This window comes from Siphateles boraxobius, unplaced genomic scaffold (assembly GCF_051911475.1).
Source record: "Siphateles boraxobius isolate OS27281-9 unplaced genomic scaffold, OSU_SipBor_1 7, whole genome shotgun sequence".
NCBI classification, from domain to species: Eukaryota; Metazoa; Chordata; class Actinopteri; order Cypriniformes; family Leuciscidae; genus Siphateles; species Siphateles boraxobius.
The window spans coordinates 11,235,348-11,261,028 of record NW_027509197.1 but is presented as its reverse complement, the minus strand read 5'-3'; the positions used below and the strand labels follow the sequence as shown (position 1 = coordinate 11,261,028).

Sequence of the window (25,681 nt, the reverse complement as noted above, 5' to 3'; positions counted from 1 at the left end):
GCCTGTGCTAGAGATCTTATAACGGGCCATGTTTGGATCTTCAAACAGGACAGTGATCCAAAAACAAACATCAAAACAAAAATGGGTCACTGAGGACAAAACCAAGCATCTGCAATGGCCAACCCAGTCCCTGACCTGAACCCTATAGAAAATGAGTGGCTGAACTGAAGAGAAGGATCTGGGAATCTGAAGGATCTGGAGAAATTCTGTATGGAGGAATGGTCTCTGATCTCTTGTCAGGTGTTCTCCAAACTCATCAGGCATTATAGGAGAAGACTCAGAGCTGTTATCTTGGAAAAAGGAGGTTGCAAAAGGTATTTAATAAAAGGAGGCAAATAATTGTTCCCAATCTTTTGGAGAAAAACATTTATTTCATAATGTGATTTTCCCCCCACTTTCAATTATTTTACTTCAATGAAAGGTTAGATTTGTGCAAATTTTTTACATAAAATATCAAAAGGATAAACAATGCAGATATATATATACAGCCATCTTTGATCAGATTTACCAAGGGGGCAAATAATTCTGACCAGCACCGTACATGTGATATACAGGTGCAGTTCTCAGGCGGTCCAGATGATGTCGCTGTTTCAAACGCAACAAAGTTTCTGGCCACATCATGTAACGCCATTATCCATAGTTGCGAAACAAACATGCAGTTTGAAAGGGCGCAGCGCTTGTGAATCAGATCAACACTATGCAACTACTTCATCTGGTCATTGCAGTAAAGACACTATTATGTGTCAGTGACAGTTACACCATCAGAAGCTCGGTTTCATGGGCTGTCACCAATGATGTGGTGGACGAAGAGCTGGACACGCACTCGGACGAGGCGCCCGCTGTGCTCGTCGATAACATCGGGATCTGGAAACAAGCCTATCCGTCCTCTGTGTACAGGGACGGTTCAGAGAAGAAACCTGACCAGATATCGAAAAGCGAGGATGTGTCATCCGCGTCCCGTGTGTTCTCATACCGAATGGAGGAGGTGAAGGCGTCGTCCAGCGTCCCAACGCCTCCGCCGCACGAGGACACGGCGAGGGTAGCCCGATATATGGCGCATTACAGCGACTGGGGTCACCTGGCAACCATCTCCACGCAGGAACAGGTGATGTTTATTTATTTACTACGGTGCATGTAGTGACCTAACGTTACTTCCCTGCAAACTTTAGTTGTAGTTTGCACCCAGGGACGTCACTAGGATTGGAAGACAGGGGGGGCTTAGCCCCCAGGGTATTTTTTAACTTGCGTTTGCAAAATCTTTGCACTCACATCTAGAGTAGAGGTCTGCACTCCCGCGGGAGTCCCGCGGGACCCGCGGGTCCCGACGCAAAACAGTGCGGCGCGGGACAAATTTTTAAAGGTCATTGCGGGAGCGGGCGGGATGATGAGGTGCACTTGCGGGTGCGGGCGGGAGGGATGATACGCTGCACTCCCGCAAATTAAATATGAGTATAAAGAAAAATGATTAAAGTAGCGTACATAATTTGTAGTTGTGAGGGAGATTCTGATTGGCAGCAATAAAAACGTTTTAAGCAGCCTAAACTTGTGAATGTTGTCGGGAAGGGCGGGGCCTAATCTCACGCACACTTGTTTAGAGACAATTCCTTTCCCGCTGCTCCGAGTTCGAATTCGAAAGCTAGTTCAAGTTCAAAATAGACAGCATGGACGAGGAACAGAGCGCCTCTAGTGCTTCAGATAAAGTACTGTTGTGAATATTATGCTGTTCGTAATATGGGACCAATAAATATGTTACCAAGTATTGGTAAGGAATTTTGTGTGCACGCATTTTTTTCCCCAAGACCTTTCGTCAGACAGAAAGTGCGGGCGGGAGCGGGACATTATATCACAGATGCGGGCGGGAGCGGTACTAAAAATGACAAATCTTTGCGGGAGCGGGCGGGAGCGGGACTGAACACTGCGGGAGCGGGCGGGAGCGGGTCTGAAAATTGTGTCCCGCGCAGACCTCTAATCTAGAGCTACACTTATGTCAACAACCAGTCGAGAAACCAAGACGTTAACAAGTAAAACGTGACAGAGATATACTCTTCTTCCATTTCTACTGTGTTAAAGAAAAGTTACTGTAATGTTAGCTTTTAGACATATCAAAGCTGCATGGGGAAATTTACTTAAGCCAGACTTTGCTCCTGATGAGTTATTCTGTAAGCAATGACTGAAATGCTATCTGTCTCCTCATGTAAATGTATGATAAAGTAATAGCATACTGATCTAATTCCTCTCTATATAAGATAAGTTGTGCTATTTAATGCTAAATATTATATAATATATTGCTAGTAATAATGCTATTTAATTACACTAATTACTGTAACTGCGCTGTGGATTGGTTCCATCAAAGTGTAATTTCGCTGTGTAGTTTGGCTTGCATACAGTTTAACCCAAGAACCAGAATTTTAAGGTCATAGTGAAATTTGATTAGCTTGCTAAGTTAACCATTTCTTGCATTTTGCTACAGTTTTCCATAGAAAACCAAAATATCCCCTTTCCTTTTTACCTCAAGAAAACGTAGCTAAAGTTAAGCAGATAATTAAAAACAACTTACAATTTCACTCTGTATCAGAGCCATAGACAGGGCTTTATAATCAAAAAGGTCTTAAATTTGTGGGGGTGGGGGTTCAAATGTTGTATTTCTCTGATATGTGCATTTCTAGACGTTTGAAGACCATAAAAAAAAGGATAAGAAATAGCTTTAAAACCATGTCAGCGGGCAGTAAATTATTTGTCAACACCTGCTCTCTCCTCATCTCCATCCTCCTTTCTTTTTTTTTCAGTCTTCTCATCTTGCCCTTTCTCTTTCCCTCCTATAAAGCTGAGCTTTTTTAATTTACAAAAGGCTACAATTTGTATTATATTCTCAATATGTACACATTCATTATTAATCACGGCTATGTTAATGTTTATTGTCCCCTCACAATGACAGTAAACTAATTATTACATTAGGGCAGGCTAACGTTACATGAGTTACAAAGGCAGTTCATGTGGATGGCGAAATTAAACTAACGTTATATTAGTTTGCCAGATTATTTTTTGTCATTCGTTTAACATTTATAATGACCTAAAAAAAACGGTCAAATATGAAACATTAAGTTTAGCTACTACTCACTTACATCTTATCTCGCAGTCGCACTTTATCGTACACTGAAGCGTCGAGTTGCTCTGCTAAAATTTGAGGATTTCGCGCTCAGCAGCTTCTGTGAACATAAAGCCCGCCTACTTTAATTTGATTGATCATCTCAAATATTCTGACATTGACGAGCAGCGACAGACCAATGAGGCTCAGATGAACACACACACCCTGTCCTCTGTTTCTGACGTGCTCTCTGCTCGCGCTGCTGCGGATTGAAGATGAAGAATGAGCTGAATCTGATTAACAAGACTGAAGCGAACACAAATTTGTGTATATTAATCACCAAATTTTTAGGGGGGCTAGGCAGAAGTTTAGGGGGGCTGAAGCCCCCCTAAAAAGGGCCTAGTGACGTCCCTGGTTGCACCTCTGTTCTAATCATTACAGGTAACGTTAACAACAAAAAAGTCAGTGGTTCTCAGCCAGGGAAATGTTTCCCAAAGCTGTTCCTGGAGCCACACAAACACTGCACATTTTGGATTGCTCAATTCAGAATCGTTTACTACTCGTACTACTTTTACTATATCCTTCTATGGCAGAAATAGTAAGAGTAGCACGCGGTTCTGAATTCAGCAGACCTGTTATCACATCCTTTTCAGGCCTTGGAGTGTCTTCTAATGAGCTGATGAGTGGAATCTGATGAGTTTGAAAATGTGTACTTTTGGTGTTTCAAACAGGGAACCTCATTTTAAAAGTTTGGTTTCTAGACTTCGACAGTCATGTAAATTTAATAAAATCTTAAGGTTCCAATAATTGTAATGAATGTATTTTTTTTAGTTATGCCAAGCTGAAATATTTTATCGGGTAGAAATTGTGAATACAATGCTTTTAAAAATCCTTAATGTCACAAGAAACGGAAGTTGCAAGCTTGTTTCCGCCACAGAATAAATCGCTTTAAAGCGAGAAATAAAATAATAAAAACCTTTTTAGTTTTTATTCTGTGGCGGAAACAACCTTAGTTAAATGTGCTCTAAGCGATGTCTCGCGTTTTTTAGGCCAAAACATTTTTTGTCACATACAGCACACATCTCCTTACTCTCTGCTAGCTGTCTGTCCCCTGAACACACTGTTAAAGCTCTCTGTAGACACCCCAGGCTCCAAAAACGGCAACAAAAACAAACTGGGCTAACCCGCACCACAAAACATAACAAACTGTTCCAGCCAATAACTGACAAGAAGGGTTTGGGGGGTTAGTGCGCGGATGAGGAGATCTAGCTAGCATCTGTTTTGTTTGAAAATACTTTGAACGTCAACAAGAAGTGACATCACCCAACATCGCTTAGAGCACCTTTAAAGTTAAAGGTTGTCCCAGTAAACAAAGATAAATCAGTTGTAATAAAGTGCTGGAATATTCCATAAAAATAAGAATTGTCAGTTTTGATTTCATGGTGACTTTAATCCTTATCCAGTAAATCACGTATGACTAGAAAAGTCATAGAGCCTTCGAATACTGTTGTGGACAAATGGTAGAAGCACTGTATTCAATCAGTGCAATCACATTTACATGTACAAAATGTCTTTAATTTAGACAGTTTTATTTCCCCATTTTTAGATCAAAGGACTTCCATTTGGCAACATCTTCTCTGTCAGTGACGGTCCAGCTGACAACAGCACTGGCGTTCCTTATTTTTATGTCACACCGATGGACAACACCGTAATGGACCTTCGCAGCTTCCCTTATGCGTCTTTAACGTTTTCTGAGGCAGAGGGGGATTTTTGCAGGTGTGTTTACTTGCATATATGGTTGGAATTAAATTTTTTTTTAACTAAATTCAATAATACATATAAAAACAAATGGCATCTTTGACATGGACCGCCTTAGTCACTGAATGTGCTTTAATGATTAATTGGTGTTTTTTTTTTTTCCTATGCTCACATTTTATTGCAAAAGGAAGCAGGTTTATGACCCTGAGGACCCCAGATGTGCAAGACTCACTTTGACTGGTAAAATGGTGGAAGTGGGACCAGATGAGCTTGACTTTGCCAAGGAGGCCATGTTCTCCAGGTAATATGCAAATTGTAAATCATACACACAGCTGTGAACTGTAACATGTGTATTCTGTTTTTGTTTGTTTCCACTATGTTTCCTGTGTTTTGCCTGATTCCCTGTTATCACTGGTTTCCTAGGTTTTTAATTAGTTCCTGCACCTGTTCTGTTTTTCATTGTTTACTCTCCTCATTATTGATCAACACGACATGGCGATAAAAATTAAAACTACTTGCCTCAAGCACCATTTGAACAATTGGCATAACAAATTGCCATCTTTTCCCTCGCCTGACCATTTCCATATTCTCCTCTTTCGACCGTGACTCTTTTTTTTCTTTTTCTTTTCAACTAGGGGTGTCCATGGTTAACCGATTAACCGTTAAAAATTGCGTAACCGAGTGAAACATTTTGCTCGGTTAAGTGGCGTCAATGGCGTGCATGGAATTTAGTTTTCATAATTTTAAGGCCGTAAATAGGCTTTCATTTCTCAAATAGTGTAATGCATTAATTTTAGTTTGAATAGGTCTTAAATTAAGGAAAGACGAGGTGTATTCACCTTGCTGAGGGGGGTGTGATCAAAGCCTGGAGTGGAGCGAAAGCACGTTCCTCTCTCCACTCTAAGCATTCTGTAATCACTTCGCTAATAGTCCACTCCTGGTTTTCAATTCCCGCTCACAGAAAAAAACTAACATGTAAAAAGACCGCTTACAAGTAAACATTTTTTTAATAGTTGGTTGGGATGAGTAGCCTAACTGAGTAGCCTATTTAATTGGAATATCAAATAGGTTGTGCGATTATTTAAAAAAAATCTCCATCTCCATGTTTTCGGTGCTGACGCGTTGTTTTCGGTGCTGACACGTAATGTAGCCTGGGTTGCGCTGCCAATAACCTAAAAGCTGTCAAAAAGAACAGGCAAAAGTAATGATTATGAATATGTCAAATATAGCAAGGAGACATTTTAATTGTTTGCATGCTCACTCAGCTGGAAAGATGAAGTTGACAATGCTGATTCGCGATCTTCGCAGTGAACACGCCAGAGAGAAATGCACTTTTCATACGGATTACATAAGCAGAGAGCAGTCTGTTTTCTTTCGTTTTGAATTGTTGTGTTTAAAAGTAGACATTTCCATATAGATTTATTTATCAGGTCTGTGAGACAAGTAGGCTACCTTATAGCCTACGCTGAGTTTCGGAATTCGTTTATGAGATGAGCTCCAGTTCACGCGCCGGCGGCTCCGTATTATCTAATGTCTGCTATATTTACTTCTTATTTCCAGGTAATTGGTTGATGAAACATTGATTAAAATTAAGATACAATTAATACAAAACGAAATTCACTTTAAAGAAAGGCTTTGTGCATTCTGTTTGAGGTCTCTGTGAAAGTTTTAGTGCCGCTTCCAGAACTGCCACGTCCCATTGTTTGTTCCATATAAATGAATATTTTATGTTCTGGGGAGAACTGGCCCTTCTTCGTTCGGCAGTAGTACTTTTGGTTTGTGCAGTGTAATTCACAGAATTAGGTAGCCTAAAACAATATTTTTCCACCTAAATGTTAAAGATGTTTTGTGCAGTTATTAAAGGTGTTAAAAATGAACTACCCCTTTCTTGTGTGTCTGTATCTCGGGGTTGCGGCGCGTACACTATGGTTAACCGAGTATTAACCGCTAAGGGCCTCGGTTAACGGTTAATGAAAAACTTGAAAACGTGCAGCCCTATTTTCAACACACAAAAACCACAATTGACAAAGTGTGACTGATGTTGCTCTATTTGTTTACTACTAACGGATGCTGATGACGTTTTATTCTTCTATACTAACTTGCGTCATAGCCTATATGATTCAATAGGGGTCATCATTGTACATTCTACATACGTCGTACCCAAGTTTATTAGATTCAGGTCGTACAGTGTGATTTGTAATGATCGTATAGGATTGCCGAAATCTGTAGTTGTGGCCTTTAGGAGGCATAAGTGTGGTAGCTTTGTTTTTTTCTCCTGTAGGTTCTTCTGAGTTATTAAAGATTGTTCCCTCAAATGTCATGTGCCATGCATGTTATAAATATTTTTACATTTTTGAGTTTTACGTTTCTGGTATATAGCTATAATCCAAAGTGTTCCTTTGTGTTTGTTGGTAAAGTGTAATTATGCATGTTGTTGCAATCATGTTATCCTAATATCTTTGTTATTTCTTGGATTGTTCTCATTGATATACTACATCATTTAGCTATTTGTTTTGTATCTGATGCAACTACAATTGTGCACCTACTTATTTTATATCTGAAATGTTTTGCTAAATGCAACTGCATTTGTAAAAATATGTTATTAACCAATAGAAGATTTTTAGTTGGGTAAGCAGTGTGTCTGCAAATATATATTTGTATTAATTTTTGCTTGTGCTTTGTTTAGGCATCCTGTTATGAAGAAGTGGCCCCCTGGACATAAGTGGTTTTTCATGAAATTGGTTTTGCAGCAAGTTTGGCTGCAGGACTGGGTTGGAGGAGTCTCTGTCATTTCGCTTGAAGAATATTTCAAAGCGACACCTTTCTGAGAATAAACAGCAGCATAATGAACAAGTTGCAAGCAGAACTGAACTGATTATGGACAGAAGGTGGTTATGGTTTTGTTACAAACTACTTCCAACTAGTGGTTTTTGTAGTGTCCATGATACCGGTTCAGTGCCTCTGGATTTTGCTCATAACGTGTTCTTGAGGATTTGTTGAATGTATGAATTATTTTCAAGGAAGCCTAACATTATCAATAGAATAATTCCACAGTTACTTAAAGTGCCCCTATTATGCTATTTTAAAGATTCCTAATTTTGTTTTGGAGGCACGCATGCATCCCAGGTCAAAAACACTTTCATTTCATTATTCAAATGTGTTACAAACCTACAAAGTTTGTACAGGAAGTAAGACTGAAATAACTGACTAAAATGTTTCAGAGTTCATAAACGTATTTCTTTTGGGAGAAAAAAACTTCATTTGTCACTTCAGTTTAATCTTTTGAAACTTTGCTGACATTTTACATTCACTATATTACACAATACATGAAAGGTAATATCTGAAAAATCACTTATTCTTAACCTTTCTACCATCGGCCTTCACAATGAAATGCGATTTCTATACTAAATACTTCAGTACACAAAGAAAATGTATATATAAATGGTTGTAGAGATTTTTGCCTGTTTTCTCTGAAACTCACTTTACTGTGAGGTCTGAAATTTCATTTACAGCTGAAGTGTGGAATATGATGTGTGTGTGTTTCAGTTGTATTCATGTCATCTAATGTCATTTCAAGTTCAGTTTTAGTTCTGCATTAACTTCTCAAGAACAGTGGCTTACTGTACAGTACATGACCTCATATGTAACTACCTAACACAATTACAATGTAATTGACATCTTAATGAAATATCAATTACACTATATTTTAAGGTGTCTGTGTTACAGTGTTATACATTTAGGTACTGAGTAATAATTTACTACATGTACTTACTATAAGGTTAGGATGAGGGTTTGGTTAAGGCCTGTAATTATGCATCATTTATAGTTATTACTACATGGAACAGGTGTAACAAGGACACTAAAATAAAGTGTTACCGGTCAAATATATGTCTGTGCCTTGCATTACCTCTTCACAATGATATACACGTGCTGCAGAAATGAAATAAAAACAAAAATTAAATATTGTGTGGAAAGAACAGTTTCTAATTTTGCGCTTTGTGTTTTAGGATTCATTTTACTGGATGTGGGCAACTGCTCATATCATAACTTTTGTGATACATTTTGTGTGATACATTCTGTGGATGGATTTACCTCCCTCCACACCACAAATGCATTTAGTGCAAATCCATCCAGGATGGTAGAGACGACAACCGTTGGCCAACGGTTTACGCTTGCAATTGTAGCTTGCAACCATCTGCGATATTGCAAACAAGCACACACACAAATTAGTATATCTGCTGGCAAAGAAATGCCACTATCTTTGAATAAAAATAAGCAAAATAATGCATCAAAATATAAAATTTGTAAATACCTTGTCAAGGTTGTCAACTCCGCCTTTGCAGCGATTGTAATCCAAGATGACATCAGGCTTCTTGTCCTCCCTTTCAATCACTTTGGCATCATGTGGCATGTGCTCATCAACAGCACATTTTTACCCCTTGGGCATGTATGACACAAGACTGTGTGTCTCAGTGAAAGCAAAGAGAGAGGAAAAGCGAGTTATCAGAAGAGCAGGTGGGAGTTCAGGCTTGTTTTTCCGAACTGTGCCAACCATTTTCAACTTTCTTCTCAGGAGCTCCTGAGCATATGATTAGAAGAAATTATCACATGTAACTGTGTGTCCATGGAGTCACTTACATGTTCCATGTATCGCTTGTCCTGGCGTCACATGCTGCCTGAAATAGCACCAGGCACTCATCCACTGTTATGTCCAGGCCAGAGTTGAACATTAATGGGAGACGCTCAACCCATAAATCCCACATCACGAATGGGTGCCAGCTTGTCACTTTCACGCCGAGCAGGTCTTGTGGCCCTGTCATCGAATTAATTTTGACAATGTTCTGAATCTTCTTAGTGACATGACAGCCCGAAAAATTGCACCCCTCAGCCTCGCACAAACTGGACAGGGCCTCGTTGTTGGAGCGATAAACTCCCGCAAGAAAGAGCAGACCAATATATGTTTCAATATCTGTCCAGTCCACATCCCTCCAGTCATCACCAAACACACGGGTTCCTTCCAAATTGGTCATTTCCACCAAGATACTTTGGATTGTTGATGGAAAAAATAACTAAAAGATGACTTTATGTCCTCTACACGAGAACGTGTACCTTGTTGGTCCAGATGTCAGCTTTAGCACTCGTGCAGCTGAAGCTCTCCCTGGCCCCTGTGGAGGTGGAGAAGTAGTCCAGGTTATTTTTCCTTTTTTAGACTAAAAGGTTTGGTCTGCATCTGCCTCCTCATAGTCCTCATCCGATTCCTGGTACTCCTCTTCCAACCCTGTATTATCTTCAGTGGGATTGCAGTCCTCTGGCTCAGAGTCCTCTGCTTCGGTGTCTTCCAGGCAGGATTCAGTTTCACTGGTAATCCAGGGTCTCCAGGAGAGTGTAACACTTTGCCATACTGCCAGCACAGAATGAACTGTGTGCAAGACACCAAAGACCCTCTTTTATACCTTTCGCGTGGGAACAGTTTCTTTGTTTTCAAAACAAAGTTGCAGCTCTTACATCTCAGAGTAAACTCTCTCAAAGTGGAAAAGGTCAGTTGTCTTTCATCTCTCTCTTGCTCTATCTGGGCGCGCGCGTGCGTGTGTGTGTGTGTGTGTGCATGCATTGGGTCTCACTCACACGTGTTCTACATTTGTGGCTGATTTCATTTGACAAATTTCTTACTGATGCTCTCCGTGGCAGTCACACGTGTGTGTGTGTGTGTGTGTGTGTGTGTGCGTGGCATGCGCGTGCGTGCATTAGGTCTCACCCCTTTTATCTTTGTTCTGCATTTATGGTTGATTTTATTTGCCAAATTCTATGCAAATGCTCTCTGTGGCAGACATACCTGTTTGTGTGTGTGTGTGTGTGTGAGAGTGAGTGAGCATGTCTTTTCTACATTGCATTTGTGCTCTAGTACCAGGCCTTCATTTCTGTGTGGAAATTTTCAGATTTATGCTGGATTTATTGCTTTTTTCTTTTTTTTTTTTTACAAATGAAAAATAAAAAACACTTTTTTCATATTGACCCCAAACAAGGCCTTTTGTGTTATTTTTTTAACATACCTTTAGAACAACCCAATCAAGCCCAGAATTTTTTTTGTGTGTGTGTATATAGATAGATAATTTAGAAAAAGTCAACAAAAATTATTCCACTGAGATGAAGGGAACCATTTTTTTTAACTAAAGAAAAGTCGATTGGGGTCATATAGACCCCAAAGCAAAATTGAGGGTTAAATACAGACTGCAATTGGTATGGGGCACAAGTAATACCACTTTAGATGACACTACATTAAAATAACAAGAATAGGGAAAATAAATGAAAATATATGAGAGATGGTTGCATACAATGGAGGTTCAAGCCCACAAGCTATCAGTGATAGTGAAGGTCAGATAAGCCAATCTATTATTCATTAAATGTGTGTGCCCTCTGGCGCCCACATTCAGACAGCATACTGTACATGGCATACACACACATCTAAATATGACAATGAGTAGTATTATTATATGAGTAGTATAAGTAGGCTATTCTCAGGAAAGTAGAAATTAGGACATTTTATGGCTTGCAAAATGTATGGGTACTTGGGTAGCTCTTACATTTTAAAAATAATATATAAAATGTCATAATTACATTGTATGTATGCAACTTCCTAATAATATTAATTAGTGGGGGAAAAAACACAAGCATACCATTTAAATATATCATTAACATTATACCAATTCCACTCAGTATTTAGATTCCTTTTTATGGATTTTCTAAATGTGAATTTAAAGTAATTTAATGACTTACTACTGACTATACAACAAACATACAACATTCAATCTCCTAAATTGGAAAATATGTTTAATATAAAATTTACTGTGTGCATGTGTGCCGTGTGAGCTTGTTGATAAATACTTGCACATGGTACTTTGACAATGGAATATATTTAATTTAATAGAAAGAAAAATAGTAACAGTAAAAAAATCAGTAAGTAAATAAATGATACTTGAGTGAGTGTGCGATAGGTTCAGTCCGCCGTGTAGTGGCAGACAGGAGCTGTATACTGGCTCCAGCCAATCAACGTCATTGATAGGTGGGGTCTGTTGACTCCAGCCAATCATGTGTCTGGGTGGGCGATCGTATCTCTCTGTGGGTGTGGTCTTAAGCAAAGCTTGATTGAGAGATCACACCACCGCTGAAGATTCTGGCTGGACGGTGCGTCTAATTTGGCTATTTTAACGAACATTACAAAACGTGTTTCTGCTCGGTTTATTTTACTGGATAGTTCTTATGAGATCGGGCCGTAACGGTTGTTTGTTCAACAACAGGCTGAAAGGTAAGAAGTGTTGAACTTGGGGCTGTTGATCATACCAGTCTGACATATTTGTGGGGTCCTCCGACAGGTAGTCAACTCTGTTTATCTCTCAGCCCCTAATTATGGGGCCTTTTCTAACGATTCAATGTTTTATTTTAATCACCCCTCCCCCTATATTAATTTCCCTCTGCAGTATTTCTGTATGTCTATCGGTGATTAATTTCCTCTGAAACATGGTTGCATATTTAAACAGCTATTTGTTTAAATATGTTGTAATCAATGCGGTGGAAAAAAGAAGACCGAAAACAAGACAATATAACGTTATGTTTTCACGTCTATTTCTGTGCCTTTCCGTGAATCTTCATTTATTCATGATCTCTTCCAGTAACGGCAGGCATGAGGATTGCACATCTTTCTCTGGAAATGCATCAGTTCCGCTGGGCTGCCTCGTGACTCCAGCAGCGACCGAGAAGAGGAGGAGGAGGAGGAGGAGGAGGAAGAAGAAGAGGACAGTATATGATCCTCTGAAGCGCTTATGCACGCCTGGATCTGGAGGACCAGAGGACCAGCTGCACGGGGAGGCGCTGAAATGAGATGAGGCTCAGACATGGAACTGTTGCCACTGCGATTGTTTTCTTCACGTCGTTTCTCAGTCTGTCATGGTACACGGCTTGGCAAAATGGCAAAGGTGAGTTCATTTCTGAGAAACATTCAGTTGTGCTGTATCACACGTGCAAGAATGCTGTTGTTCTTTCCATTCAGTACTATAGCATAATTACAAGTGCAAGTTTTATACAAAAGTTCAACAAATTTGTTATCCAGTCATTTACAGTGCAGAATAAACTTGGCCTTTTAGTTGGTTTATTACTTCTCCGGACAAAGAAAATAGTTCCAATAGAAACCAACACACTTCGTGTCACTCAAGCATCACTGAGTCTAAAATCTGGTCTTAAAAGTCATCAACAAGATTTCCCTGCTACCCACTCAAGTTATTCAGTTATCACTCCGCTCCACCTCCGGGTTTTTCATTTGTCACTCTAGTGAGAGAAACCCACTCTAAGCGAACACGGAGTAAAATAAAAGAAACACTTGTTGTGTCTGAAACTGCATACTGTCTCAGTAGTTAGTACATTTGATCAAGAACTTACTTGGCTTCTGATAAAAAAGTATTTTCTATAATGAATGTATGTAGTATGAATGGAATCCGGAGGTACTACATTCGTCATCATGTCAATGTCATGTGACCCACAGCGTAAGTTGCATTAAAGCCACTTGAAAACAAGCCTGCAAGGTTAGAAAAAAGTGCAATGCCTGCTAACACACTGGTATGCAGGGGAAAAGACCAGAAGCCCTCTTTTTTTGAATGGATTGTCAATGGAGGATAGGTTTCACTACGCTGAATAAACCGCTTTTGTTGGAAAGCAGCTTATTTAACAAATCGACAGTCCCATCGGCTGATCTTCAACATGTTTGCTCTTAAAAATTAGTTTTGGATTTATTTATTTTTAAAAATGAAAAAAATGCTGTTTTATAAGAGAAGTCACAGACAATTGCGCGACAGGTATGATTCAGTTTACGGCACTTCCCATTCATTTCTATGGTTTCTGCAAACAGTGACTGACTGTCACACAACTCTGAATGAAAATCAATGACGTCAAGACTGTAATGTGATTGGTTATCAAGGCACACTTGATCTAAGTTAGCCGATACTCTTTCTCTAATAGTAGAGCCACAGACCCTCGTATCTCCCAATATTAAGAGCAGTAATGCAATAATAAGACTTGTGATGCAACCTGAACCATAATGACATTGTGTTTGTTCATTAGCCAGAGGGGAACTAGTCTCCTGACTGAGCCTGGTTTCTCCCAAGGTTTTTGTTTTCTCCATTCTATCGCCTGATGGAGTTCGGGTTCCTTGCCGCTGTCGCCTCTGGCCTGCTTAGTTGGGGACACCTAATATTCAACAATATTATTGATTGACTGTACTGACGCTGTTGAATGAGAGCTGAACTGAGCTGGACAATGACATCATTTTTTGCAGAACTGCTTTATAGATGAAATGAACTAATTTAATAATTGATGATCTTTAAAATGGAACTGAATCAACACTGAACTGACTTCAGCTGAACAACAGCCGAAATGCATCATTTTCCTGTTATCACTGTAAAGCTGTTTTGAAGTCTGTAATCTATATTTTATAAAGCGCTATATAAGTAAAGCTGACATGACTTAATCTCCCAGGTAGTTTTTGGCTACTGTGAATTCAGACATAATACTCTTTACATGTACTTTTTTTTCCTGGACTAACTGACTTCTTCAGCATTGCTCAACTAGGCCGAATTCTGAATAGCATACTACTCTTACTATTTCTGCCTTATATGGATATGATATCAGTGCTTAAATATCGACATGCTTGGAATGCCACCTCACCAATCAACGTAGAGGACCAGAACTGGTGTATAATTAATATGCAATTCCTTAAAACAAACTAAGACACCTTTTTTGTTTAATTTCCAGTTTTGGTGAAAGTGGTAGAGTGCGCAAATTTTATTGCAGATATTAACTGTAGTAACTATGGTATTTTGGCCTAAACTACTGAATACTTGGGTAATATTTACAAGGTGCTTGATGGTTAAATAGCTGAGCTGGTGACCAAAAGGTTCAAACCCCACAAGAGTGGATCAATAAACTGATAATGGGCACCACAGGTTGTGAGAACACGTCCAGTTAGCTGCACTATAGTTGACCTTAATCTTAAAGGAATTCATATTTTCTGGCCATAAAGTGTCTAAAGGGAACTCTGGACATGTCTTAATGTTGGAAATTTGAGTTGAGAGAATAATACCCCGAGTACTCTAGTTGGAAATCGATGAGCTCTGGTGCACATTGTGACAGCTCATTGCTCTATGGTCGATCATTCTGTAGTTAAATCCCTGGATTGATTAGAACTGTACAAAGCAGAACATACAGTTCTATATGCTTGTTGATGATCTTTGCCAAACTCTGATCTGATCTGTTTTCACTTCTGTTTTATACAAGATTTCTCTTTGGGATTTAGCCAAATGTAGAGGTTAGCCAATTTGCGTTCCGCGTCATTTATATTCCCAACCCAAACAAATGGGAAAACATTTGTAATTGCTACGAGATGTTGTAACACTCAATGTGTTATCACAGATATTTCATTCCATTTTCATGCAAGTGTTGAATGACATTTTTGCTCTTTGGTACTTGGGAGATTTGTTTTGCAAATCCGTTTGTTTGATTTGGGTCAATTGAATTCTGCAGTTACCTTTGCAAGTCTGTATGTCTTTTTCTTTTCTTTTTTCTCTACCATTTTATTAAGCAGTACACACATTCACATTATACAGACATTTAGCTTACTATATATGTCTCTTTGTACCATCAAGCCGTACCTCAACAGGATCTTCTACAAAATCAACCTTAAAATTCAAGACTCAAGGCTGTATAGTAGACCACAGTCCTGGAGAGGAAATTTAAATTCCTCTTCCCCCAAAAATTCCCCCTTTTTATGACATCACATTCAACTTGTCTTTGGAAAACTGTTAGGCTAATCCTTGATTTTGTTAAGGTTAATTTCGTTGAAGATCCTGTTTATAGCTTGAAGAGACACTTGTGTGTCAGCTTGTTGGATTAACCTCTGAAATGTAAGCTAAATCTAAAAAAATGTGATTCATAACTTTAGATGATGAATATTGTAGTCAGATCTAAAAAGCTTTTTAAGAGAGAAAGGTCACAGAATTCATTGACATAAAACCCTCCCACATATGTACACCCCATCGGAAGTTCGTGGAGGGCATTGATGTCACTGTATGTAGTGACTCATTATCGCATAGCTCGATACCACTGGGGTCTGAATAATTCTCTTATTGACTTGCTGCTATGTTGCCTTTTCTCAGTCAGGCCTGCTCTGCATGATATCGAGTGTTGTTCGCTGTTTGTATGGGCCAACACATTTACAATCTTGTAATTTCAGTCTTAGCGGACTGTTATGTAGACTAGTTTATAGTTCAACCGGATTAGAACTTCAATATATTTGCAGTTGTTGTGTGTGTCTTACTGGTATGCAATGCTCATTCTCATATAATATACTTGTCAGAGTAGTTGATTTGTTCCCTTCAGTGAATGCCGCATAAAAAAAAAAGAAAGTAAAATAGGGCTGTGCTGACTGCTGAGTCAGTTATGAATATGATCTTGTGATGCATCATGGTTTATTGAATCACATATGTATTGTCATGACAAGCTTGTTCAAATTAAATAAAAAGGGGGAGGGGATTGTATCCTTTAATCAACTTAACAATCATTGCTGTATGGTTTTAATAACACTTTTCAATACTACAGCAACAACTTATATTTACTTACATTATTTTAAAGTATTCTATTTTGTTCATTTTTATGTTACGTTAAAACAATGCACACTATGCACTCTAAGAAATAAATCCGTAAAATAACAGAAAAAGTACCGGCAGCTCATTTCTAGGACTTTGTCCCGTAATTAAAAAACGGAAATTTTCTGTTATTTAATGGTGTATCTATAGTAAAAAAAAAAAACAGGACACTTTGTCATTTAATGGTGTATCTATAGTAAAAAAACAGGACACTTTCTGTTGAAATGATATAACTACAGTAAAAAACGCAAATATTAAATAAATCCATAAAATAACAGGAAATATACTGGCAGCTCATTAACAGGATTTGTTCCATAATTTAAAGATGAAAACTATCTGTTAATTTCTGGTTTACCTACAGTAAAAATAAAACAGATGAATTCAGGCAATATACCTACAGCAAATAGAAATTTTACTTTTCTGTTAGTTAACAGTGTACCTATACTGATAATAACTCTTGTTGAAAACATTTCAAACAAATCTTCTGATTAAAACATATTTTTATTTATTTTATAATTTATTTTTATTTTATTTATTTATTTAGATCTACAACAATTCCATGAAAACTAAAATGTAAAGGAAAAAAACACAAAAGGGAAAAGTATATATAGTTTCTCATCTCTAAATTGTTTCAAGTCTGCTAATTCCTGACACTCTTTGTTAAATAGTAGTTCACCCAAAAATGAAAATTCTGTCAGTGTTTACTCACCCTCATGTTGTTCCAACCCCGTAAGACCTTCGTTCATCTTCGGAACACGAATTATTTGGTTCAAACATATGGGCTCTGTAAGATTTTGTTTTTAAAATAAATTAATAGTTGTATTCAGCAAGAATGCTTTAAATTGTTTAAAGTAAAGACATTTATAATGTTGTAATAAGATTTCCATTTCAGATAAATGCTGTTATTTTTAAGTTCTTTTATTTTAATTTTTTTTTACTTTCTATTCATCAAAGAATCCTAAAAAAAGTATTACGGTTTCAATAATAATATTAAGCAACTGTTTTCAACATTGATAATTAATAAGAAGCATTTCGTGAGCATCAAAACAGCATTTTAGAATGATTTCTGAAAGATCATGTGGCACTGAAGACTGGATTAGTGAAAGAAAATTCAGCTTTGCCATCACAGGAACAAACTGCATTTTAAAGATTGTAATATTTAAATATGTTACTGTTTTTAATGTATTTCTGTCTTGATTAACAATATTTTAATTAACTGGTAAGGCTTCTGTAGTTAACTGTGGCATGGTAAAAGATCTGGCCTCTTAACTTAAAGGTTATAGCTTCAGAGCCCATAAGTGTTGATCTGTGGCTCTTCATTATGCCTTTGATCAAAGCACTTAACCCCAGGTTGCTCCAGGGGGCCCTTTAATATGTTCGCTGGAAGTTACTTTGGATAAAAGTGACAGCTAAATCAAATTAGTAATTAGATGGCACCTTACATCATTCCACTTGCTCTCCTGTTCTAGTACCAGAGGTTAAAATTGCACCGTTGGCTTATACCTCCTATTTTCTTTTCTTCTCCTCCGCTGAGCCCACAGAGGCTTTGCATCCTCGGGGTGTGTGGAAAGCACAATAGGCCAAAAATAGCGGGCCAGGAAAGGCTTGATAAGCTTAAGAGGAGCAGTGAGGGAGGGCACAGCTTTCTAATGGAGCTCACGGAGAAGACTCTAAGGCTCATCACATACACTTATTGGTTGTGCTTCTGTTTGGGCTGGATTTTTTAGCTTTGGGAGGAGCCCACGCGTGCCCTGTCAAGAGAAGAGCGAGGGGGCTGTGTTAAGCACGTTTCTGAGAGAGAAAAATTGTTTTACAATGAACTGAGACTTTGAGAGCAAGAATTTCAGCATGTGAGGAACCAGAATGTTCTCATTAATAAGCATTGTCTTCAGTGATGCTAGTTGCATAATTCCCTGCACTGGCTCCAAGATCATTCCAGATCTGCGTTTCAGACAAGTCCTCATTGAGTCTCCATTACGCTCTTATCACTGTGGCATTCTCCGCCATTCTTCCTCCATATTAGGCTGGAGAACGCAACCATTGTCGTTGAGTCCTTGAACATTTCCAGCCCTTGACATTTTTCAGTTTCACCACCTCATGCGCCCCATTTTTCCGGTGCAAACGGCTGCAGTTCTCGATAGCTGTCTCTTGAACTTCTGTGATATAATTTCTGGAAGGTGTTATTTGTCTCCTTTTGTAACCTCCCTCTCTCTCACACACTCACACTCAATGTCAGCTTGTATGTTGGTAAAAAACGTGTGCTATATTCTTTCTCTGTCTTCCTCTGTAAAATACTGGAACAGACTGTTTTTTTTATTTTTTATATTTGGTTCCATTATTGGAACATTGTATTAAAATACTTAAGGTTTTATATCATGTTGTTTACTTTGGATTATATAGGCTACTGCAAACTGGTACCATCATAGTTTTTCCTTGTTAAGTAATTAACTATTCCATAAATAAAAAAGCTGTCATAATGACAATAAGGCAATTTTGGTCGCGTTGAGTGAGATTCACCAGCTTTGTCCATTTTGTTCCAGTTTTGCATTAGTGTGGGTAGTACAATGCCACCTAGCGTTCAGAACAGCAGCGTATCAAGTACCGAAATAAGAAAAATCATGATATTGTTATTTATTGTAAATAAAATATGATGGCTCCATTTTCACGGCACCAGATTACAACACCTCAAGTGAACCCGTATTTAATGCAGTAATGTTTGTGATTTTGTTCATGGTTTTAGATCGCTTTCCCCCTTAATCTCTTTCCGTCTGGAGGAATGAGATTGGATCATTTTCCTACTGTGCTCAAGTTAGCACTGTTATGTTGTCCGTAGCATGTTTGACTATCATTTTTGTAGATGTTTGTTTGTGCAGTGGTTTCTGACTAGGTGTTTTACAGATTGACACTGCATGTGTGTGTGTGTGTGTGTGTTTTAATGTGATTACTCATCAGATTTACAGCTATTTGAGGATTTTCCACTCTCTCATATTTTATCATTGATCTGTTTATTTTATAGTGTTTTTTTGTTATATAAATACAGAATTCTGCTCATACCACTTGCAAAATTCACAAGATGTGCATCTTTTTTGATAGGATGGATTATACATTTTTTGTTTTTTTTGTTCTGCCCTGATGTAGCTATTTGACAAAACCGATATTTACAATTATTCCACAAGACAAATAGTTTAGTTATTTTAACTTGGTTCTAATAGTGGTGCAGGAATGATGTATTTTTGTAGGCCAGCCCAAAAGTTAGCATCACCCTGGTTCCCTCGTCAAAAACCCAATAGGATTTTTTGATTGGCTTTTGGATTATTGCAGAAAATAAGGTCTGTGACCTTACACCATGGTTGCATGGCTTCAATGTCACATCACTGAGCTTCCAATAACTCTTTCAGTCTTTGTTTAAAAACATTTACCTTGAAAGTTTGTTTTCCTTATAAGTATGACACAGACTGTAGCGGTTTCAAGCATTTAACCAAAAACCATTAACCAAAAACCAGAAGTGATAAAATGCTAACTCATTTCCAGGTTTTGGCCTACAAAAATACGTTGCTCCTGCACCACTCTATTTTTGTGTGAGCAGTGCACTAACTGTTTGACATGTGACATGACATGTTAGACAAACTCTTGATTTTTTTGTGTGGTTTTGCCCAAAAAATTGGACACATAATACATTGCACATACAGTAATATCAAGAACCAATGGTATGTAAACGTTTAAATAGAATAATTGAATGAAAATTGTATTATTTCAGATAATATTTTGTCTTGTGGAATATCTGTTATGAAGCTTCTTCAGGGCAGAACATGAAAAACAATATCAAATTTTTTATCTTATCTGTCTTATTTTTTTGTTAAACATCTTACCGATTTTTCTAAATGCCCCTTTTCTCATAAATGTACACATCCTTTGCCTGTGGCATGAGCAGAAATGTTTTTAGACTGAGGATTTCCATCATTCTGTATGTTCTGCAATTAATGAATGCCATTGCTTGCTTGCTTTCCCGGCACATGTGCTAACTAGGAGAGGAGGAAAGATGAAGTGGCTCATTCATTGTTTGTAGGGTCAGATAACTGCATTTGTATCCCAGTCATTCCAAACCCCTACCTTTCCCTTTGTTCTTGATTATGACTCTCTCTCTCTCAAAACAACTCACCCACATGTCATATGACCAATCACATTTTCTCTGTCTGCATTCCTTATTCCCTCATTCATAGGCTTTTTATGTTAAGCTTAATTCATTTAAACAAGCCTAGTGGTGATGAATTCAAACATGATCTCAGTGCGATTGATTTGGAGTTGCCAAACTCATGAATTCACTCTGAAAACTAATACCATCAGTCTGGCTTCATGATGGGAGTAACACATTCTTTTAGTATAATATCAGATTTTAATTTTAAAAGCTGCTTACGTTCATTTCCCTTTTAATTTGCCAGTTTTGTGTATAATTGCTAGCATTAAATGAATAAATGTTCATTATATTATGTTATTTATAAATGACTTAAAATGTTTTTTTTTTCAAATACGCGCAATTTTGTACACACACACACACACAGTTATTTAAAAGATCATTATAGATAACAACAGCAAAAAACCAAAACCCACTACGACACTGCCCAAGCAAATACATAATAGTAAGGAAAAGGATAAAAACAACAAGTTTTTGGCCACAAAATTCATTTTATTATGTATTATACATTTATTAGTTATTATGGAAATCACATATCTTTCTCGTGTTCTTTCTGTCTCCCACTCAAACGCACGAGGCAAACATACAGTACAGCAACACACTCGCGTGTTTTCAGCGATGCTCTGAAGACTTTATCAGTAATGTAGTTTAGCAACTTAAAAGCTACATGACGTTTCTCACGAGGTGCAGTAAACGTGGTGCCGCTATTAGTAGACGCTGGTAGAGACGGACAGACTGAGGTAATTTACACATGCTTAATCTATGTATCTCTATAACGTTTAACTGCATTAAAGGGTTAGTTCACTCAAAAATGAAAATTATGTCATTAATGACTCACCCTCATGTCGTTCCAAGCCTGTAAGACCTCCGTTCATCTTCGGAACACAGTTTAAGATATTTTAGATTCAGTCCGAGAGCTTTTTGTCCCTCCATTGAAAATCTATGTACGGTATACTGTCCTTGTCCAGAAAGGCAATAAAGACATCATCAAAGTAGTCCATGTGACCTCAGTGGGTTAGTTAGAATTTTTTGAAGCATTGAAAATACATTTTGTTCCAAAAATAACAAAAACGACGACTTTATTCAGCATTGTAGGGTGAACTAACCCTTCAAGCCCCTTTTACACAGAGATTCTGGAAATACACGGATAAAGTGAACCGGGATTTGACCCGGGTTCATTTGATTTTGGTTCATTCACACTGCCAGTGATTTTCCGGAATCAGAGAGTGCGTTCACAAACAACCCGTAAAAATCCTGTAAAGACACGTGACATCGATGTGACGAGATGTCTCAGCAGCGTCTATAGTTTGCTTATGAGCTGCGATTTCTCTCTGGAGAAACCACGCTTGTGCATTTTTTTTCTCTGATTCGATCATAAACTAGCGCATTACGTACCGTTTCACTAGCCTGCTTTCACTTCACTTCAACGTCACCATTATGACACGGCATTGATTATGGCTTTTGTTCACATAGCGCGCGTTCCGGGACTGATCCCGGCAATGTTACTAGGTCCCCAACCCGGCATCGGTCCCGGCATCAATCCTGGGTCGTGTTTGCGTTCACACAGAAGGCGTTCTGGCAATTTCCCGGGATCAACGCGCTGTGTGAAAGGGGCTTCTTATGGTGCGTTCACACCGTACGCGAATATAGTGTCTAGCGCGAGTGATTTCAATGTTAAGTCAATGCAAAGACGCGTTACGCGCATATAAAATTCCTGCGGCGGTAATGAGGCATAGAGCGTGGCGCGGTAGACGCGAATTCGCCTCATTCGCGCGTCAAGTTCGCACGAATGGCGTGAATTGAGCGTCTGGCGCGTTACGCGTGAATGATTTATTTAGTGCTTTTTGTGCATTCACGCGTTTGACGCGAATTCGCGTCTGCCGCCCGAGTTGAATAATCTGAACTTCTGCGTCAAATTCGCGCCGCGCTAACCAATCAGGAGCCAGTTTGCTGCTGTCATGTGGTGAAGTAAATATTTTACCACATAAAAACTTGTTTTCAATATATGAGACATTAATTTTGTATGCCAATATTTTATTCCATATCTAATCTGGATTATATCAAACATTATTATTATTATTATTCTAATGTAAAGATTACCAACATACTTTAGTGCAAGAACATGGTTCGTGTCTGGACAGTGTTGTGTGAGGAAAAAAAAAAACACAGGACAGTTTAATCACTTTTGTAGTAGCCTAGGGTGGCTCCATTTATCATCAAAACAAAAATAAATTACAGATTAGGTGGGTGAGGGCGAGGGTGATCCTCGCTCCGATGCGGGACAGCAGGTCATCAAACTGGGCGCGGGACAGGCGGAAGTACCGCTGAAAGCGGCCGTCATCCTGGTGGACCCAAATACGGCGATGATGATCCCTACGCCGCTGTTCTGCTCTCCAGAGCAAATACAGAGCGATGACTCTCTCGATAAATGACCCATCAACAACAGACATCTTGTAAAAAGATGGCCACCAACGGGGTTCAAAACTTTAGAAACTTTTGCCTCTGACGCACGTGAAGCGCGTAAATTTCGCTTCAAACTTTTGTTTTTACGCGCGTCAGTTTCACTCTTGTCGCGCGAATTAACACAAAGTGGTCAAGCGTCAAACTAGACGCAGTAGACGCGAATTTGATGCGCTATTCGCGTCCGGTGTGAACGCACAGTTAGACTGCTATCAGTGGCTGAAGCCTCCATTACTAGCTCTAAAACGACGTTTTGGAATTAGCAACGGAGGCTTGGGATGAGATGCATAAGACATCAGTCAAATTAGGACAAAAAAGCTGACAAACGTCTTTAAATACATCATCTGAAGAATGTTTTGAGGTGTAGTAACCGATGTAACTCGGTGTGCATTATTTTTCTAATAATTCAACGGCCCGTCGTCAATTATTCCTTACATTTGTGTGTGTAATTATACATGGATTTCTCGGCAACGTCATCACTGCCTGCGCACTGAGCCAGGGGGCAAAAGACCCGCGGTCTTCGAACCGGAGTAAAGGGTTTCTGATGGCAGATACATTTTGATAAACGTACCCTGCCATGCATTTGCAGTTAGCCGTAAGGATGTAAACAAGGCCCTAATGGACATACACCCAGGCATCATAAGGCTTGGCTTTAATGCCTTGCCTTTTACTAGGGTGCACATCTGACCTCAACACACAAAAATCTGGTGCAGCATCAAAGTATTTGACGAGCTGCACATGACCACATAGCACGTAGTTGTATGCATCAAGGGATTTGTACGCTCTAATCTTTTCTCTTGTATACACAGTTGGTGTCTGAATTAGACAATTATTTATATATATATATATATATATATATATATATTAGGGCTGTCACTTTTGTGAAAAAATCCTGTTCGATTTTTTAGACATATGTGTTCATTGAATCGATTGTAAAGGCGTTTCCATTTTCAACACCAAATATTGGCAAATCCATGGACAACTAACAGGCATTAGGACAAACGTAAAGAGGGCGCTTGAGACGAGCACAAGTCAGCAATATTTCTGATGATTTATTGGCGTGAAGTTTTTTGCACAATGACAAACAGGAGTGCAACATTCAGGGATTGAAATTAACACCCGCCAAATTCGGATAAAAATTAACTTTGGCGGGTAACGCTGGCATATCACGAGCCAATTTGGCGTGTTTCTATGTTTACTCACTTTGCTGGGGAAGTTCGTGTAAGCCAAATCTGCGTGGATTTAGCGCAAATACGCAACTTGTGAGTCCTCATGATATATTAAATACAGCGTACTGCGCAGAATCTGCGCATTTCTGGCTTGCTTGAACACACACGTCACTAAGCAACAAATAACGGTGCGCTTGTTCACTTGCAGTGAAGTAATAGCGAATATTAAAAAGCATTTGGTTAACAGATAAGACTTTGTTATTTTCCAACATCCTAGATGTTCTGTGTACTGTATTGATCTGTCTACCTAAAACACATTTTTGGTTTAAAAAAAAAAAGGCAGTTAAAATCGATTCCCTATTTTCGTTTTCGAAACTTGTGTCGGTTGGTCCGATCGATTGTGCAATCGATTTTCGAACGTAAAGTGGCAGCCCTAATATATATATATATATATATATATATATATATATATATATATATATATATATATAATATAATATCAGGCCATACAATTGCTGGCCACTTCTTGTCATCCACAATCCATAGATCATCAGGTATTGCGTAGGGATCCGGCAAGATCTCACCAATGCTGAGAGTAAGTTTTTTAATATAATCTATATCTATATAAAATATATATTAGGGCTGATTTACAGTAAAGTAACTTTATATGTGTGCAGTCATGATATGTTGCAGGTCGTAAAGTAACGTAAACAATGTTAACTTATATAAAAGCAAATTCTTGCTCTATAGAGGCTATTACATTACTAACTTAGTCTAACATGATATTAAATACATGCATCACAGTATGTCCGGATTTTGATTCATAAACAGTTGGACGTATTACATAATGTTATAATAATATGAAACACAAACAAACAGATCCAACTCTAAAATTGCAGTTTATTATTGAGTCAACAAGAAATTACAAACAATGCGAAATCTACGTTAATTACAATGTTCTTTTACAGAACTCAGCATAACAGATAGCGTTTTTTTGCCCCCTGGATGCGCGCACATCCGGTATTGTTCGTATACAAGAAACCCGTGTATACAATTTTTAAAAAAAATTTTTTTTTACAAAAAACATTTATTGGGAAAAAATACATTTTAAAGATAATTATAAATAAGCCCATTGGGGTATTATTATTACTGTTTTTACTAACATTTTTAAGAATGAAGGTTGAGGTTACAGTAAATGAGCCGTAGAGGAGGAAATAAAGAGGGTGGGTTAGTTTCCTTTGGCGAGCTAATCTTGGCTGCAAACTCACTCCCTGTTCCTCATTTATTGTGTATGCGACAGAAGGAATATGTTGTGAACTTTGCATATCCT

General features: G+C 38.3%; 2 protein-coding genes across 2 annotated transcripts in view; both read left to right on the top strand.

The window, feature by feature from the left end:
• Window positions 1-569: 569 nt before the first annotated feature.
• Window positions 570-8,804, top strand: creg2 (cellular repressor of E1A-stimulated genes 2). Its single transcript, XM_077216934.1, has 4 exons — window positions 570-1,105; window positions 4,692-4,861; window positions 5,031-5,144; window positions 7,530-8,804. Exons 1-4 carry the CDS (start codon window positions 698-700, stop codon window positions 7,669-7,671), a joined length of 834 nt encoding a protein of 277 aa, XP_077073049.1. The 5' UTR covers window positions 570-697; the 3' UTR covers window positions 7,672-8,804.
• A 3,153-nt stretch (window positions 8,805-11,957) lies between these two features.
• The window catches only part of mgat4a (alpha-1,3-mannosyl-glycoprotein 4-beta-N-acetylglucosaminyltransferase A), a 68,656-nt gene continuing 54,932 nt past the window's right edge, over window positions 11,958-25,681 (top strand). The window contains exons 1-2 of the mRNA XM_077215280.1: window positions 11,958-12,146; window positions 12,511-12,813. Coding sequence (XP_077071395.1) covers window positions 12,720-12,813 — 94 coding nt within the window. The 5' untranslated portion in view covers window positions 11,958-12,146; window positions 12,511-12,719. The remainder of the gene's footprint in view (window positions 12,147-12,510; window positions 12,814-25,681) is intronic.

Excerpts from the sequence above, each read along its gene's own strand:
- creg2 (XM_077216934.1), top strand. The coding sequence starts at position 698 with ATGCAACTACTTCATCTGGTCATTGCAGTAAAGACACTATTATGTGTC. Across the intron at positions 1,106-4,691 it reads CCATCTCCACGCAGGAACAG|ATCAAAGGACTTCCATTTGG; the intron begins GTGATGTTTATT and ends CCCCATTTTTAG. Across the intron at positions 5,145-7,529 it reads AAGGAGGCCATGTTCTCCAG|GCATCCTGTTATGAAGAAGT; the intron begins GTAATATGCAAA and ends TGCTTTGTTTAG.